Here is an 18258-nt window from a genome sequence, read left to right on the forward strand (position 1 = left end):
GTGAAATGTCCCTGCAGAAAGTATCAAGCCTTCTAGCATGGCTGTAGATGCCTCTTGCGATTATCTTAATTTTCTTGTGGTATTGAGGGACATGTAAAACTTCTGCAAATGGCTTAAATTAGCGCTGCATCTATTTTTTCCTAATGCTTTGATCATGCCTTTATATGATAATCATAATGCTTTGGTTCGCATCTTACTTACACATGATGCAGCTTTTGTGCTTTAGGACAAGGCACTCGTTGATGTTCTGCTTTCTGCATCTTTTCTTTGGTTTATTTTGTGATTTAAGCCTGAGCAACTAACAAACTTATTACACATTTAGCACCCTAACTCACAAGCAATGTGCCATGACAAGACTCTGTTGCCGTAGTAGGGATCAAAATAAAGATCTGAATATCTGAATCTTTATCGGTTTGTTTTGGTGTATATAACAGTTTGCAGCCACTCTCATGCAGTAATCCCCACGGGGAATAGCAGCATACAAAGAACACAAGCACAAGCGGACCAGTTGAACTGGCCAGTAATCACGTCGTACCTCTCCCTGCAGCCTTGTGTCGCAGCCTTTAATTAGCCCAGAAATCCAGCCGTGTTCACTGTTGATCCCTTGCTACATTTCACAGGGATTAGTTTCCCCTTGCAATCCGTTATGTAACCCATTACATCGCTGGCCATTGCAAATTAGCTTAGGGCAGTAATAGTGTGTGGCATTAGACGAGTCAGTGAATATTATATGGTGTGCAAACATATGCCCTATTCACCTTTAACCCCTCATTTGTCCTCCATTGTTCAAAGCCTCTGCTTGTTTCTTTAGCTCCCAGGACTACTCAGCTACCTCGCAGGAAAGCTCATAGGAAGGCGTTATTAACACCCTCATCCCAGAAACCAGAGATTAGCCAACATACATCTGTCGCATGAATTCTAGTAACTGTGATACTGACTGTGTGTATGTCTGTGCGTGCATGTGTGCATGTTTAGATGATCTGTTTGTAATATTAACATTATAATGTTTGCAATGTTTCATGTACAGTAAACGAGAGCATTTGTCTTAAAAGATGGGTTCATCTTGCGTGACAGTTATGAGCAACAAATCAGTGTGTTACCCACTCTGGATAGAAATGTATTAGCAGAGTGTGTACTGTTTAGTACAGTATGTGAACTCCTGGGTAATAACGCCAAGAAATCTGAAAAATGAAACAGCGCAAACAAGGCCAAGGCCACTTTGATATTCGTCAGAGATTTTCAATTTTCTCCTCACAAAACGTATCTGCTGACGCGAATCAAATAAAAGGCTGGAGTTGAGGAATATCTCTTTTTATAAGTCTGCCATTTGCAAATTTTATAATATAATAATAAAAAAAATCCTGTGCACCCACGAGTACTGGACCTTTTAAATTGTTAAAGTTTCAGTTATATTGAAAGAACTCATTTCGTTTAGCATAGGAAAGGGGAGCTGAATATCAGCATGGGCATAGGGGCAGCTGTGGCTCATGTGGTTCAGTGGGTTGTCCACCAATCGCAGCCCCAAGTATGGCTGAATAGGTGAATGAGAATCATCATAAAGACTGCTGTGGTAAAAATGTGCCATTTAAGTGCACAGTGTGGGGCCTTTTGGGCCTGTTTGCCATCATGGTATCAAGGCCAAGGATAAAATTACAGGAAAAAAATTAGATAAAGCTTAAAACTGGATGACACAACAGAATAGGTGGACTCTAAAAGAATATTGTGCAGATCTGATCCAAAGATAACTGACTCGTCTGTATGTGAAGAGCAAACATTCATTCATTGTAGAAAGCCAGAAAAAACACACTAAAGATCTCCAGGGATGCTTCTGTGTCCTCTAAAAACCCGAGGCCTTTCACTTCCTGACTCATGCTGTGAAGAGGAAATGGGACATGGGTTTTTAGTCAAACTGTCCCATTTCCACAAATCAATAACATTAGCATGTCGTACATAGGCTACAGGGTGTCATTTGGTCAGCCTTCTGCTCATATCATTTCTTTTAATTCATCCAACAGAACAGCACTGGCTACGAAAAAGAAAAGGACATCATCTCTGTCGTAAGTTTCTCACTTATTTCTATGTTCGTCCGTTTCATTGTGCCTTGGAGTAATTTAACCTGTTTTGCTGTCCTTTGTTTTACTATGAAGTAAATGAGATATTCTGAATGGCACGTGTTTCTTTCCTCAGTGCCGTCAGTTGGTGGCGGTTTGTGACGAGATCCTGAACTGCTGCCCCGAAGCGCTCCTCAATCACACCGCTCAGCTAGAGAGTGTCGAACTGATACCCGTGGCACCCGGTGATCAGCTGGTAAAGACATCTTTCGCTTTATAACTGTAGAATTTTTGCCTTCATTGAATTTAGAACTCCTGAGAGGACGTATTGTTTCTAATGGCACACAAAGGAAAACATATGTGTACATGTTTAAAAAGGAGTAAGGTAACTTTAGATTTAGTGCATTAAATCCAGTTATTTATACTCATTCTTGAATTTAAACCTCACTCGCTAAAGTTTTTCCTCTGGTCCACTTTCCTAATCATCCATGTCTCCTACTTTTCAAATCTCATCTCTCTGTTTCTTCACTTCCCTTTTTTGTCCTACTTTTTTCTCGCTGTTTTATTTTCAGTATTCATTTCCTGTCTTCATCATTACCCGATGGTTTCCATCATCATCACCACTTCTTCCATCTAACTCAAGGTTCTCCTTGTACCTGTTCCTATCTCAGTTGTGTACTTTTTGTGCCGCTTCTTCTCTTTTTTCCTCCAAGTCAGAACATCAAGTAGTAAAATTACAGCTCTCATCTTTGTTTGTGATTTACGTAATCTTGTGTCCCTTTAGTTTCATTTTAATCCCTACAGAGAAATGCGTTTAACCAATTTCCTTCCCTTTTGTGATTTGTGCTTAACAGCGAGCGTCAAAAACTGATTGTCCTCGACGGAGGGAAATTGATTGGAGCACGTCAGCAATAGTGCTTTCTGCCTGTCGACAGATTAAAGAGTAACGAGAACTAAAAAGAGAAACCAAGGGAAGTGAGGGACAGGAAGGATGATGATTTTATGCACTTTCAGTGTAGCCAGTATGACGTATACCCGCTCAAGTCATGACGTGCACACGAGTCCAAAGCACACAAAAAAATAAATTCTCAAATTCACATTTCTGTCAGTAACAAACAAATTGTTTGCAGTACATGACTAAGAGAAAGTGACTCAGTCTGGCTCCTAGTGTTCATTATAGGTAGATTTATATTTTTTGGACTTAAGAAAGAAACTAAATATGGCTTTTTCTAAGCATATTATTAAAATGGACTATTTATTTCTAAGCACTGAAAACATTTATTGAACAATGAAGCTGTTTGCAGCTTTCATTGATTATAAAGGCAGATAATTACTGCTGCGTTCTGCAATTCTCTCTTTCATTATGCTTTAGTCATCACTCTCATCCACACTTGGACCGTATTTACTCCAAACTACAGTGCGTTTAATTATTAAATGTATCTATAAATGTAATAATTTGATTTATTGGTGGTTGTGACTCAGGAGGTCGTCTACTAATCAGAAGGTTGGTGGTTTGATTCCTTGCTCTTCCAGTCTGCAAGATACCGAACCAAGAATTTTCCCATATGCATCCATGTGAGTGTGTGAGTGTTAGGTTCAAAGTGCACATGCTTTAAAAAAAAAAGTACTTTTATGAATGTGTACGTGAATGGGTGAATGAGGTTTGCAGTAATAAAGCTCAAACTGAGTAGAAGAGGACTATGTGAGCACTGATGTGCCTTTTAATTATTAAATCACTTTTGAGCTTTTTAGTCAAAAATGGATCAACTCCATTCATGTTTCCACAGTTTCTGTCGTGATACGTATTTATTATGTGATCAGGGCTTTCTGGAATGCAATTATTTGTCTCCCCATACGCCCATTATATTAAAATGATCAGTCACAGCAAGATGACAGGTGGAGGCTGACACCAATATCTTTATGTACATAATCTGATAATGACGGCAAGAAGACGCAGTAAATTTATCTGTCCATTACGGTGAATCATTCTGATTCAGCGATGTGCAAAATTAACATTCTGTGTGGCAAAGTTCATAAATTTATCACTCGGAAAAGTACGTAACATTTTTCCTTTTTTTTGCTTTCTTTCAGGGCATCGAGATAACATCCACCAACTCCAGCAACCACTACGTGACTGGAACTGCCGCTGAGGTCAGACTCTCGCCTTTATTTTTCTTTCCTCATTGTTGACTCAGCCATCAAACCACACACTGTTAACCATCGCTGCCTCACAAGTGCTCGTAAGCAAGCCACTTATCGTGAACTTCAAACCAACCTGTCAACAGTTTGTCTCTTTACAAGAGCCCCGTGCAGATTCTTTACAGTGCCTCTATATTTCTTAACCAGCTCTGTTAACATGTACTCATGTATATGTGTACTCACTGATTGGCTACAAGTGCAGGAAAATATAGCAGATGGGATTTATTGCTTTAAAAGGATCATTATGATAGCGTCGTGTTATGCTGAGCTCTGCCAGATATTTTTGCAGGAGCTGACACTTTCATACTCATTTACACTTCTTCTATCAGAAGGTTTTGTTCTGCTTAGGACAGAATAGCACAAGTCTGTCTGAGTTTCTTATCTAGAAGGAACTGGAAGTATATTTCCAATTGTGAAAAGCAAAAATAAAACACGAGCATCATTTGGTTTCTTGTTTTTGATTCTTCTAAAAAAGAAACTTTTATCTGATTTCATAAAACTACACCATCCTCTTTTTCCTTTTTAAAGTCACATGCAGAATCTAAATCAGGCTATCCTCTCATCTGCACAGTTAAAGTATAAAATTACGATTTTCATCGATTTCTTGTGGAAACATTAGTTCTCTACCAGGCAGAAATCCCCTTGGAAGTACTTTGCGTGAGGTATTATTTTTAGCTGCTGGCTTATCTTTCCTTGCTTCGCTGTCGCCGAAACTGACACCAATATCAGTCCTCGTGCTGCAAATACTGGCATACTGTTTATTTTTAAATCTCTACAAGGCTGCTTGTTCCAACCATAAGTAAGACTGGATGTAAACAAGTTTATAACACATTGTGACTCACAGGATTTTCCTATGTGTGTCAGATATTCAGTTAAACACCGGCTGTAGCTGAGCGGGAAACTGGAGGCAACAACAGGGAGATCTGGTACATGTGGTGCATTACATTACAATAGTGGACTTCATTAGCTTTACTTTGTAACCATTTGGCTTTTGATGTGGATAAAAGCTTCTCTGAGAAAAATGAAATCATCTAATGGATGCGCCGCAGATGAACGAATTTCTGAGAAAGCCAAAGATCCTTTGTATTGGGAGCTTATAAAATGTATGAGGGAGTGTTTATGAGTGAAAATAAGAAGGGCTTGTGAAAGGATGAGGAGGAGAGGGGCAGAAAGATGAAGATGTTATTTTTCCATGATGTCAACCTCAAAGGCTCCCCTGCTACTTGTAACATTGCTGTGGCTGACGGCTAATAAGAGATATGGCCACTGTCCACAAATACAGATAAACTGCATGAATGTGGGAAGGATCCATGCACTGCCTTGCACAGACAGGGCCTTGGCTTATAATCACAATATCGACCTTCACAATATCAGCAGACTGTCTGATGTCGAATTCAGTCTCAAATTTGCTATATTATGAATGCAGTCACAAACAATATTTATAGTTTTATTCAGTCATAGTCAGCAATGCTTGATTTTTGCACAGATATGATGCTGTATGCATTTAATTTATTGGAGTGTCCATATATTGAGATTTCTGTCTAGTTGTTTGACCCTTAAACATTATTTTATGGAAATTTGTTGAAATATTCCTCACAAACTGATAACATCATATTGAATTAAATGTACCAGGATAGGAAGCCATAAACACAACTTCTGTCTGGTTACTTGAATACACATTACAGGATAAACATAGATGATGTACTTTATAGATAGCTTCCAAAGGAGCCAGACTAATTAAGTGGTTTTGATCAATGGTTCTCCTGGTTTTCTGAAGGTCTTTCAACGTTACAGTAAACCACAATACACAAGAGTTGGACTGAACATCAGTATCAACGGTTTTATGGAGTGATAAATGCAAGTTAGAAATTTATGGAGAAGGAGATAAGGTGAACAGGTCAACTGTGATTGTGTATCAGAGCTATAATGGTTTTGTAGTTTCTAATTAGTTTTTATTATTCCACTTTGAGTTAGCTTCCAGAGTTGCGTTGCTTGTTTCAGTTCAGTTTTTATTGCTTGAAAATGTTTAGTTTTTGTTGAGTTTTTATTAATTTCGATATTCGTTTTAGCCTTTTATTGCATGGAGGCACATATGCAGGATGCACAGTTTAGTCTGAGTTAGTACAGATATTCTAATAAAAACTAAAACTTTTGAAAGAAGTTGACTCTCAATAGTCTCAATAAACAGGTCCGTCAAAGTTTCATCAGCGATTTTTTTACAAGATAAACAAGTACTAAAAGTAAAGATAGCACCTCTTTATTATTATTTTATTTTAATTTTTTTATTATTAATTTTTATTTTTTTAAGTTCACAAAATAATTGGTGAAAAGTTAACTAAAACATGCAAACATCTAAAGATGAGCTTTGAATGTCCTTCAAGAAGACTGCTTAAAGAAATTACAAGAGTTCAGGTTGTGTTGAAGAATTGTAAACCTTAAGACTTTTGCATTATAATATGTATATATATGTATATATGTATATATACATATATATAAATTAGATGGGTTCGGCATTTTTATATGTGTTTTTTAAAGTTATTATGTTATATGTGGTGTACATGTATATATATAAGTATACATATATAAGTGGGAGGGGGATAGGGGAATATGTAATAAAAGTACAAGTATTAATAGAAATGCACAATGTGTCGCTGCACCTGTATAATATATATACTATAATAATATAGTACAGAATATAATATAATACTATACTGTATCTAATCTAACATCCAAACAAAGAACAGAACTCTCCCTATTCCCGACTCACAAAGGCTGAATAAAATCACACAACAAGAAAACATAATAAAACAAACTACTTTAAGTGCCAATTACAAATTTATGCCGCTGTCTGTGAAAAACAAATCGTGTAATTGCTGAAATCTATATCTGGTTTGTTTAAACCCAAATATAGATGTGTTGATTGTGTTGATTTTCTCTGTTTCTGCAGCCCTCTACTGATGCCTACGTGAAGGTCTTGGCTGGAGATGAAGTGATCCAAGTCAATGATCAAATAGTGGTGAGTGATACCGTACATACAGCACTTAAGGGCCTAATGCTCTGCACTATAAATATGTGTGTGTGTGTGTGTGTGTGTGTGTGTGTGTGTGTGTGTGTGTGTGTGTGTGTGTGGTCCTGTTAGTCTGAGACAGTTCTCCTCCTGCAAAGTCTGAGTGTCTTATACAATAACCTTCACGGTGAAATAACCATCGGTGTTGCTGCCTCAGGTGGGCTGGAGCAGAGTTAACCTTGTGAAGAAGCTGCGTGAGAATCCCAGTGGGGTGACTCTCGTCTTGAAGAAGATCCCTGGATCAGTGCAACGCAACAACTCAGCCCCGCTCATCTCTACACAGGTCCGGGCTCATTAAAATCCTCCTCCACTCACTTCTTCACTCCACAAACTGTACTTTCTTCAAAATAGTCAGTGAATTAAAAAAAAAGCCCCAATGTATTTACCTTTTTATATATTATACAATACTTGTACTTTCCACATAATTTGGAAAACAGACTTCACAGGAAAATTATGCTAAGGCCTGTGAATAACACTTCAGAATCTATAACAATGTCGTCTCAAGCTACTTTCACACTCACACAGTGGCCCTGAACGTCTCTAGACATCTGCGGGAGCTGTATGTGAGAACACAAATGTCCAGCTCAGTTGGCTCTAATATTTTTAATGGTCTTTACCCTGCAAGCTCTCTGGTACAAAGTCTGTGTGAGGTCTGATTGAGCCTCTGCGAGAAAAGAGAAGGTAATTGTTGTCCTGTGAATGCACAGCCAGTGAGTGTCACCGTGTCCTGCCAGCTGTACGCTCTACCCAGGCTCTAACTTCACCTAAATGACACAAGAGTATTTCCAGCAGGGAGAATGTGTCTGACCCTGCCATTTGTTTGCTCAACCCCACAAAATGTCATGATTTAATTCTCCTCACATAGTCTCAAAATTAAAGCTGTGAAATTGATGGCAGATACACTATAGATATATCATGGGGGAAATCTCCATTTTTGTAGCAAACCTTCTCAGAAGCTTAGAAAAGGTTATCTATAATGACTGGATGCCAGCATTTAATACGACACATTTTACGCCCTCACGGTGACTAGAACATTTTTGAATTACATTTTTCTCCTCTCTGTCATGCTCATACTTTTAATCATTTGTGAAGCTAAACAGAAGAAACCTCAAAGGCAGCAATATTCTGCTTTCAAGCGTCTGCTGTCTGTGTTCATTTTAGGATAATTACATCCAGGGGTGAGAGTTGAGCATCAAATCCTCTCTTAGAAACCTGATTGTTTTATATCAGGGGGATTCTTTTATGAGAATCCCCTCTTTGATTTCCGTTTAACCTCATTTGGGATCTATTTCCATAAACACTTGCGCACTCTCAGTAGTCACCATGCCAACTGTTGTTTGTCTTTGAACAACACCCTGAATTACACACTGCATCTGATACAAACGCGCACGCATGCACGCACGCACTGTGAGCATTTCACACCCCCCTCGTGACCATCACCGTGCTAATCTCAGATCTAGCTGGCGGCATAGGGTGAGAAAAACATTTAAAAGATGTGAATCAGCTGAGTGTATAAACTCCATATTGTCCTCAGAAGATGCCCTGCTTTTCTTCCAAGAACTTCGCCGGCTGTGTGTGTAGAGTTGTGTGCACGCGGTGTCTGTGTGTGTGTGTGTGTGTTTGTTTGCGTTGCCGTCTTGTCTGCTAAGCCACAGAGCACACAGATGGCAGAGCCTAGGAGAAGGTTGCAATTAGAGTCTACCGTGACATCCAGCTTCTTAACCCTCCACCGACCCCTAAATGCAGACAGTTCAACCTGCACACTCACACGCTGTTGTGTTTTCAGAAAGAAGAGGACAAGGAGGAGAAGTCAGAGGAGGAAGAAGAAAAGGACGATCAAGAGGGTCCACGGCATTCATTACTCAAGAGAGTGGCAGCATCTGTCAGGTCCTTGTCTTTCAGTTGAGGGCATTCATTTGCTTGTCCTTTAATAAGATGGAACTGCTACTTGTGTTTAATATTCTAAACCATACAGCAGCACCTGGGTTTGTCTCTAAAATAAACATCAAGAAGAAATCCAAGCTCCATTTAAAGTTAGAATTATAGATGTAGATTTCTGAGGGGATGCATGGAATCCCATCTGAAATATAAACCTTTCTACCCCCCAATTTAGAACACGTGCATTTGCCCCCTCAGTAAACATTAAAAAGGAATCGCTTAGAAGAATTGCTGTAACATTAGTCAGCAGCATAACAATGGCTCCCAGACGGGTGGCTCTTTTTCCTTCAGCATTATTTTCTCACCAAAAACATTGCGATTTTGTTTTTTCCTGCTTTCATTGTGTTTTATTCAGCTTAACAACGTTTGATCTTTCTGGGTCACCACATTGTAAAACCTTAACCCAATAACACAATAAAGTCACCACTGCTCAACAAAGTTTAAAATACTTTATTAAGGAGTAGTAAGTCAAATGTAATGTCCCGCAACTGGGCCCCAAAAGGATAAAGAATCCAAACTTTTGTTTTCAGACACGATGTACATGAAAACATGGTTTAAACATTAACATCTCGATTTTTGTCTATGGAAAGAAGAGGTTTTGTGCATACACCCGAGGCACAATCCACAAATAGTTTGGCCATATTTAGCAATCCAAAAAGTGAGAATGCTTTAAGAAAGGTATCATTACATCGCCTAAATGCCTGAGAATAAGAATGAAAGATTAAAAAAATACATAAACAAGAATGCAAACAATGCAAAATTGAATAAAATATGCAAAATTGTAGACAGACGTCTAAAACTGATTTTAAAAAAAAATTTTTTTTGCCAATTGTCTAATATTTTCTGAATTTAAATATTCTTTTTTGCTTTTTAAAAAAAATTGTCAATCACTTTGTTTGCATACATGCATGAGAAGTTGAATACTGATCTGGTTACACAGCATTTACTCAGTAGAGCTGAACATCCCTGAAACCCTTTTGACCTTGTTCATCTGCCAGCACCTGGCAGGTTTCCCATGAGGTCACACTGCAAATGCCACAAATTCCACTGCGCACTCGCAACACACGACTGACTGGAAATGAGTTAAAAGGAAGAGATGAGGAGAAAGATTTAAAAAATGCAGGGAAAAATTAGTAGACGGGAGGAAAAGAGTGATGAAGAGGCAAACAGGGACAGCGAGAGCTGATGAAGAGCAGGCGGACTCTAGCAAATGGATGGAGTGGGCGGTGATGGTGCCTTGTGGTTGTAAATAATTCTGACACATTCTAATATACAACAGCTACATTTTAAGAAAAAAGGGAGAAACTGGCAAGTAAAGTCATATTTTATCACTTTAAATTACTCTTTTTAAGGACTTGTAGTTTTGTAATGTGCTGTTAGTGTTTTCCAGCTAGAGGTTTCACTTTATATCAGCCACATGTGGCAACTGTGAATATAAAGTAAGATAAAAATCTGTATTTTTGCAACATGTTTATGTAATTTCCTCGCTGCTCATTCTTTGCTCAATGTTTCTTTTCATTTGGACTTTTAATTTTATAATACCAGATGCTGCATCAGTGGAACCCAAGTGTTTTGACTGATATTTCTATATATTTTGTTACAGACGAGCTGTTCAGGGGCCAGAGGTGCAACAGCAGCCCATGGGACAGGAAGAATCTGAAATATCCTCAGTCAAGGAGCTTGAGGAAAATCTGAGCCTCACTTCATATCAAAGCCGACAGGGGGCGCTTTTGGCACCAGGTAAGACAAATTTGCAAGATTTTATCTTTTCTTATAACTGATTATATTTTAGTTACTTTGTGTTTTTCTTTTCAGAAGGATTTTAAACTGTTGATTACAACACACAAAGTGTATTATCGCGGCATGCCACACTGTAATAGTTTCACTATCATTTGACCTTCTGCACAGAAACCACAATGTAACTGAGGTGCAAAGATGTGGGTTTATTTAGAAACTTCATTCTGTTTCCCAGCAGGGTCAGAGAGCTTGACAGGTTCAAGGCTTTCACTAAATCGCCTGAGAGACCGCTCGCCCTCGCCTGTAAGAACCAAACAGGACAGAGCTAGCATCAGTTCCTGCCCTGATATGGTGGGACACACGGTGAGGGGAAATTGAGAACATTCACTAACAATTGTTTTTGTTACAATCCAGGCAATTAATGGTGATTTAATTAAAGTAAGCTTTTAAACACTGAGTGATCGCTGTCTGATTATCTTTTCAGGGGAACAAGGATGGTAAGAAGACCTCCACTAAAGGTACGATTTTCTTTATCACAGGACAATAAAATAAACAAAACACTGAAGTGTTTTTGTAATGACAAAATCAGCCCCGAACTGATAACTCCTCTGTAAGCTGTGGCTTATAGAAGAGTGTCTGTAAGACCAGGAGCACAGCAAATCTCCCTCACCAGGCGTGGCAGATGGACTGGTTGTGCCAGGTTTCTGCCTGTTAAAAAGGAGTTTTTCCTTTCCACTGCTAACAAAGGGCCATCTAATTACTGTGTTTTTCTCTCTATTATTATTATAGTTTCTTAAGCTCACAATATAAAGTGGCTCGAGGCAACTGTTGTTGCCATTTTGTGCCACATGAAATGGTCACAGAATGATAAGCATGTCCAAAACACAACTAAGACTAAAGAAAAACAATGAAAATAAAGCATTGCAAAGGAAAGAAGAGATAAATAGCCAAGAAATACATGCCTAAACAGAAACAAGAGGTAAAATATAATGATTCTTTAACAAAAAAATCCTGACTGAGGATATTTTATTCCACTGAAAACCTGTAGAGTGCCTGAAACTTGTCCTGCAAAGGTTACTGGAAAACCTGATGGGAACAGTATGTACGGGTTAAGCAGTTAGTGAACTGTGTAACACAGTGTAACACAGTGTCAAATGTGAGAAGCGATGTGAGTTTGTTGGAAGCTTTATGGATGATACTAAGACAACTCAGCTGTGTGATACAGAGATTAGGAGGGTTCAGTTGCTGTGGCAATAATGTAGCAGTAAAGAATAACATGAATTGAGTGCTTGGAATTGCAAAGAAAGATCAAGTTGAATTCCCCCCAAATAAAAACTGCTTCGACTTAAATATTAAATCGTAAATTTTCTGTGCTTTTATATTTCCTGGAATGGTTTTAAAAGGATCTAATACTGGAGACATCGCAAAAGTCCAAAAAACCCCAAGAAATACCCAAAAATTTAGTTCACTTATCATGATCATTATCTCCCTTCTCTTCCTTATTTGTCTTTCAGGAAAGACGACGGCTATGAGCCGGCGTCGTGTGTCCTGCCGTGACTTGAGTCACCCCGACTGCGATGGTTGGCTCTGGAAGAAAAGAAAGGAGAGCAGTGTCTTCATTGCACAGAAGTGGCAACGGTTCTGGTTCGTGCTCAATGGGCCTCACATTTACTGGTACAAGAGTCAACAGGTGAGCAAAAAATCAAGAAAAAGGTCATCATCGCTGTTAGTTCATATAATACCTAAAGCACATGATCTATCTGAGTTAGTGCCACATGCATTATTAACTATCAAAATATTTTGCATTCATCTAATTGTCAGTATGTCTAATTTTCTTCAATTGTATTTCAGGAGGAGAAGGCAGAGGGGTTTCTCAATATATCCAGCTATGGCATAGAAAGCGCCGGAGAGCACAAGAGAAAATAGTAAGAGTGAACCCAGTGATGAGTCACATAATGGTGCCATAATGGAAAGCCATGGTTTAAAACAGCAATTATATTATGTATGCACATGTTCTGCATATTTAGGTCTTCATTTTTGTGACACCCCCGCTCCTTCTTTCTGTTTTCTCCCTACCAGCGTATTCCAAATGTGCCACCCGAAATTTCAGAACTTTATTTTCGCTGCGGACAATGTCAATGACATGAGCAAGTAAGTTCATACTGTATAATGATATAACAATGTCACAATCGGCTGGTTGTGTCGGGCACTAGCTCGAACACAATGCAGTTATTCATTCCTTTTGCTAACAGTCTATGTTAGAGGTGGTAAAGTTGTAACAGGTGGTGGTGTTCACTGCCCCCTGCTGGTTGCTTTTTTCAGGCTTCTCTAGTGAGACTGTTATGCATTGTTTAAAGATGTTATCCTCAACATACTCTCACTAGACACTTTATTAGATAGATGCTGCAAGTATCAAGCTGGACTCCCTTTTACCTTTTACATCCCAAAGGTGCTTTATTGAATTGAGATCAGGTGACTGTTGGAGGCCAGTTGTGAGTGCTGTGAACCTGGACACAGACCAGTACAGTACTTAATAATAAAGTGTTTAGGTAAATGTGTATGAATATTGGTGACATAGCTTATCCCCTTTTTTTTCATCAGATGGATCAACTGTCTGATTACAGCCATACAGAAGCACAAGAAGTTCAACAAAGGCCCAGATAATGAGGAAGGTGTGGAAACATTTCTCTTATGCTTTTAAATTTTTACTCTAAATCACTTAATTGTATGTGCACAATACAATTCATGTTTTCCCATATATTTCCTACGGCATTAGCAATAATGCATCGTGATGTGTCCTGCTTGAGCAAATAAATGGTAGATATAATGATATTTTCACCATAAAAAATAAGAGCAAATTGTAGTCTCATAATTATCTAGTAACACAGAGCATTATTGTTAATTACTGTAGCTTTGCCCATTTACAAATGGCAGTCCTGATGCTTCACATTTTAGGTAATGGCATTACATTGACAGCTGTGTTCATTTATAAACAGAGTGTTACAGTGAAACTGAATCAGAGAGCGAATCATCTCCTTCAACCCGCAGGAAAAACAAGGTTAGCTCGGTAAGAGAGTTATATATTGCACAAATAATCATTAAAGCATGCACATACACATCCAGATTACATTCATTTCATATTTGTCTTGATTATCTTTCTCAGAAGGTACAGTCCAGCACCCTACCTCTCCCCAAGGGTAAGAACAGGGCGCCATTACCTAGACCTACAACAGAGGGCAGCAAAGGAACAGGTATTTGTTATGTCACACTGCCTCTCTCTTGTTCTCTCAGTAATAAAAAATGTCTTTAATCACAGCGTAATGAGTGTTAATATTTTAAGACTCATTAAGTTTTAATATTCTCTGAGAGAGTAAATAAGATTAATTGTGTTGTTTACTTACCTTTAATCCTGTTTTGGATAGATGGTTCACAACAACTGTGTGACTGTGTTTTTTTCCTGTGTGTTTCCTCCCTTCTGTTAGAACCTGGTCAGGTAGATGAGATGGGCATGATGCTAAACAATCTAAAGGAAGGGGGAGTTTCTCTGATCGGCCACGAGCAGCCGTTCACGCACGACCACTTCAGGAAGTCATTCATTCGGCGCAACAAAAATCCCGTCATCAATGAAAAGGCACTCACGCTCCGAGCTCTGCAAAGCACTCTAAAGGTGAGGAAAGGTCTTATCCAGTCTTACCTTTCCTTGTGTCTGCATGGAAACCCATGCGATTCAGCATTAACTCCAGCAACTGATACACAAAGCTGCGATGGTCCTGGGTCAGTGACCCAGTGTTTTCTGTTTTGTATTATTGATCTTTGATTTCTTGATGTGTCTTTGTTAATGCTTAGAGTTTTGGTTCTTGTGTTTAGTGTTTTGTTATATCTATCCATGTCCTCCCCTAGTGCTCTGTTCGTGTTCCTGAGTTTGTGTTTGTAAAACAGTTTGTAAATTTCCTGTTTTACTTTGAAGGTCTGTGTCTCTCATGTCTAGGTTCAGCTGTGTCCTCCCCTTGTGTGTTTATATAGTGTGGTTTCACCCGTGTTCATTGTCGCTCTGTCTGTGTTATTTGGGGAATCTCGGTGTTTTTCCCTGCGTGTCATTCCGTGAGTTATGGTTTCAGGTTTTGTTTGTTTCTAGTTTTCCCAGTTTAGGTTTATCTTTAGTTCTGTTCTCGCTTTTGTTGTTTTCACCTTCCAAAATAAAGCTCCTTCGCATCACAGCCAGTGCCCACATTTTGGGTCCTTTCTCAAAACACCACACGACTGCTGCTGCAGCCGTGACAGTAGCAGGTACATTTATCACTGAGTGCATGACAAATGGCTCAGCTGGTGAATTAACCAAGCATCTTAATTATCGAAAGTTGCTCTGGCAGGAGCTATATAACAAAATTAAAAACTCAGCTTTTATTAGTAACTCGCTTTGGCCGTAGGGAACATGGAAGACATGGGTAAAACCACTCCTATTTAAAACTGCAACGCACTGTTTCCCACAGCTTGAAATTCACTCGGCGGTGATGGATGGTGTATATATGACAGATATTCCTTAAACGCCTCACATATTGTGAAATGAGAAAGTCTCATCCAAACACCTTCAAATTCAATACTGTTCTTGCTCAGTATCACAGGTGATTTATACTTCTAGTAAGTCTGTGCCGTAGGTAGATTGTAACTGCAAACCTCTCTGAAACCCTACGCCATACCCTGATGTGCACTTTCCTGGAAATGTAACTACACATCTCATGTTCATCTCCTGCTGTTGTTTCAGTTTTTAAATTAAAGATTGGGAACCCAGGAGGGGAAAAAAGTCCCATCATTCTATTTATTTCTATTGTGGCTGGCACTTCATGTAAAACTGTCCACATAACCGCAAGGTAACTGAGACATAGCAGTGTTGGCCACTTATGCGTTGGCTATGCAAATATTCACTGCAGAAATCTAAATATAGGAAAAGAACATTGCATATATGCGCATACAGAGACTCCTCAGTTAAGTAGAGTGTTTGTGCAAGTTTTATGAAATGAGGCATGAATGAAACTATATCAAGAAACTGTCTTGCTCAGAAAGGTTTTTGTGTTCAAATGGTCAGAGGGTGATATTAAAATTCATCTGCATGGTCGCTGACTGGAAATGCTTTTTCTCCACAGGCCAAAGAAGCGGAGTTGCAGCAGATCAACAAGATCCTGGGCGACTCCGATCTGACACCTTCAAAGTACCGTCAGTGGAAGGAGAACAACGAGGAGCTGTTCAAGGAAATCGAGAAACTGGTCTCGCTCAAGGCCTCCAAAGCAGGGGACCATGCACCTGAGCAGGACACGCCCACTGAGGAGGTTGCCCTAGAAACTGTTGCCAAGGAAACAGCCGCCGCAGAGGCAGAAGGCGCATATAGACTAAGCCTTAGCGATGGGGAGCAGTTAGTCGATGCAGAGCCATCTGACGTTCTTCTGGAGATGTCACAAGCGTCTCTGAGCACAGACAGCAGCCCAGTATTAGAACTCTCTCTCGGCTCGCTCCAGGATTCAATAAACAAACAGCTGAGTGAAATGGCACAAAGTGGAGACACTTCAGAGAGCTACTTCTTCATTTAAAGCCACACCAGTTCAAAGTTGCTCTGTTTAATAACAGTTAATAATGTTAGACAAATGAAAGCTTTTCTTCATGCAACAATATGAGACAGCGCAGACGGTTTTTTTCATTGGGAGCAGTTAAAAGTTGTATTAAAAATGGCCACAAAATCAAACATTTTTAAATCAAACATGTCAGTGAAATACATCAATGCATACTTGTTTGTCTTTTTGTTTAGGAAACAAATTTCGATAAATGACAAGTTTACAACAGCAAAGAGAACATGAAATTACCAAGTGTCACAGTCTCAGTTTGGTATATATTTATATAATTTTAAAATTATCATTCTTCTTCTTCTGTGGTTAAAAATACCATCAAGTATGACTTTGCTTGGAACTTGTGATATAAGTTGTACCTTTTGCAATGTGATATGTATGTACAGTTTTACTATAAATACTCTATGTATTTGTTTATTGACATTACCTTAATAAAGGTCCATGTGAATAATTTTGTACACAACTTTTACTCCAGAAACACTGCTATTGCTCGTCTGGGTAAGTCCTTTTCAAACTCCCTTCATGACCTTAATGAGAACCTTTCACCAAAAATTATATATTTAATGAACTTAAACCTCCTAAGACCTGAACTCTTTCATGGCATGCATTTTTAATTTCTCTTTGCTATTTGGGCTGATTGAGACCTGTTGAATGTAAAAACAAAGAAATATCTTTTTATCTGATTTTGCTCTTCAAGGGCCTGATATGCACCTATGAGGTCACTCGTTTTCAATTTCAGTAGAACAGTGGCAGTATAATGTCCTCGTAAGTGGATATCCAGCCCTTGTAGAGCAAAATTTAGTATTGTGGTCTAGACAACCCAAAATTTGGACACCGGGTCCTGGATCCTAGGAGAATAAAGAACAGCTGCGTGACAGCTGAGTTTCTCGATTACCTTTTGCCTGGATCTGCTGTAAATGCACTAAGACAGATGATGTCTTCCTGAATACTAAGACATCCCATGCGACCCTGCTGCTTTATACTGTAACCTTCACTTGCTCAATTAAAAAAAAGAGAGTGTAACGATCACTGAAGAGTGTTATGATGTTTTGTGATTTCCCGCAACTGAGTGGGAGATAACTGCCCAGACTTGGTAAAGTAGTGTGTCTGTGTTTCTAAATGTGTGTGTCTGTCTTCAGTGCATGAATTACACCCTCCTCTGTGTCTGAGACCTCTTTTAAGCCGTCCACTGACGTTTACTACTAAGTAGATAAAATGTTTATTTATGAGCTACTTGTTCTGTGCGAGCAGGTCTCAAAGACCTGCGTTCTCAACCATGATGTGAATTTCTCTCCTCTCCTGAGGTTGTTTGTTGCCAGCTGAAGCGATTGAATTGGTTATTCTCACATCGGATTGCGATCTCTCCACGTGGCTCCAGGCAACATTCACATCTAACATCTATTCACATAATGTTGCTTGGTTTAAATGCAGTGAACTTGTCTGCCGTACAACATGTGAGATGATCACTCTGGCTCTCGGCCTCGTCTTAAGACAAATAATGTGAATTTATTTCCATATTAAACATGTAAATGTATTTAGCTTCCAAAGTTATCTTCATAAGTGAATTGCATGTGCTCCTATTTCCTGATTTCGTTTTTCTTCATTGCAGCATAACCTACCTAATCTGAAAAGTAATAAATAAATAAATGCA

General features: G+C 39.0%; 1 protein-coding gene across 2 annotated transcripts in view; it reads left to right on the forward strand.

Moving 5' to 3' along the window:
- The window catches only part of cnksr1 (connector enhancer of kinase suppressor of Ras 1), a 28996-nt gene extending 10738 nt beyond the window's left edge, over positions 1-18258 (forward strand). Inside the window, exons 5-21 of one of the 2 annotated variants that reach the window (XM_085258072.1) lie at positions 2016-2057; positions 2188-2307; positions 4143-4202; positions 7198-7266; positions 7475-7600; positions 9104-9204; positions 10859-10995; positions 11228-11355; positions 11477-11510; positions 12507-12682; positions 12844-12917; positions 13072-13143; positions 13594-13664; positions 13989-14059; positions 14156-14243; positions 14475-14659; positions 16134-18258. In XM_085258072.1, the coding sequence (XP_085114198.1) occupies positions 2016-2057; positions 2188-2307; positions 4143-4202; positions 7198-7266; positions 7475-7600; positions 9104-9204; positions 10859-10995; positions 11228-11355; positions 11477-11510; positions 12507-12682; positions 12844-12917; positions 13072-13143; positions 13594-13664; positions 13989-14059; positions 14156-14243; positions 14475-14659; positions 16134-16574 (1995 nt within the window). In that variant the 3' untranslated portion in view covers positions 16575-18258. The remainder of the gene's footprint in view (positions 1-2015; positions 2058-2187; positions 2308-4142; positions 4203-7197; positions 7267-7474; positions 7601-9103; positions 9205-10858; positions 10996-11227; positions 11356-11476; positions 11511-12506; positions 12683-12843; positions 12918-13071; positions 13144-13593; positions 13665-13988; positions 14060-14155; positions 14244-14474; positions 14660-16133) is intronic. The other variant, XM_085258073.1, reaches the window with a different exon arrangement.

This window comes from Mchenga conophoros, linkage group LG19, assembly GCF_057382185.1.
Source record: "Mchenga conophoros isolate Kocher_MC1m ecotype Shallow Benthic linkage group LG19, M_conophoros_male_GT1.1, whole genome shotgun sequence".
In the NCBI taxonomy this organism is placed as follows: domain Eukaryota; kingdom Metazoa; phylum Chordata; class Actinopteri; order Cichliformes; family Cichlidae; genus Mchenga; species Mchenga conophoros.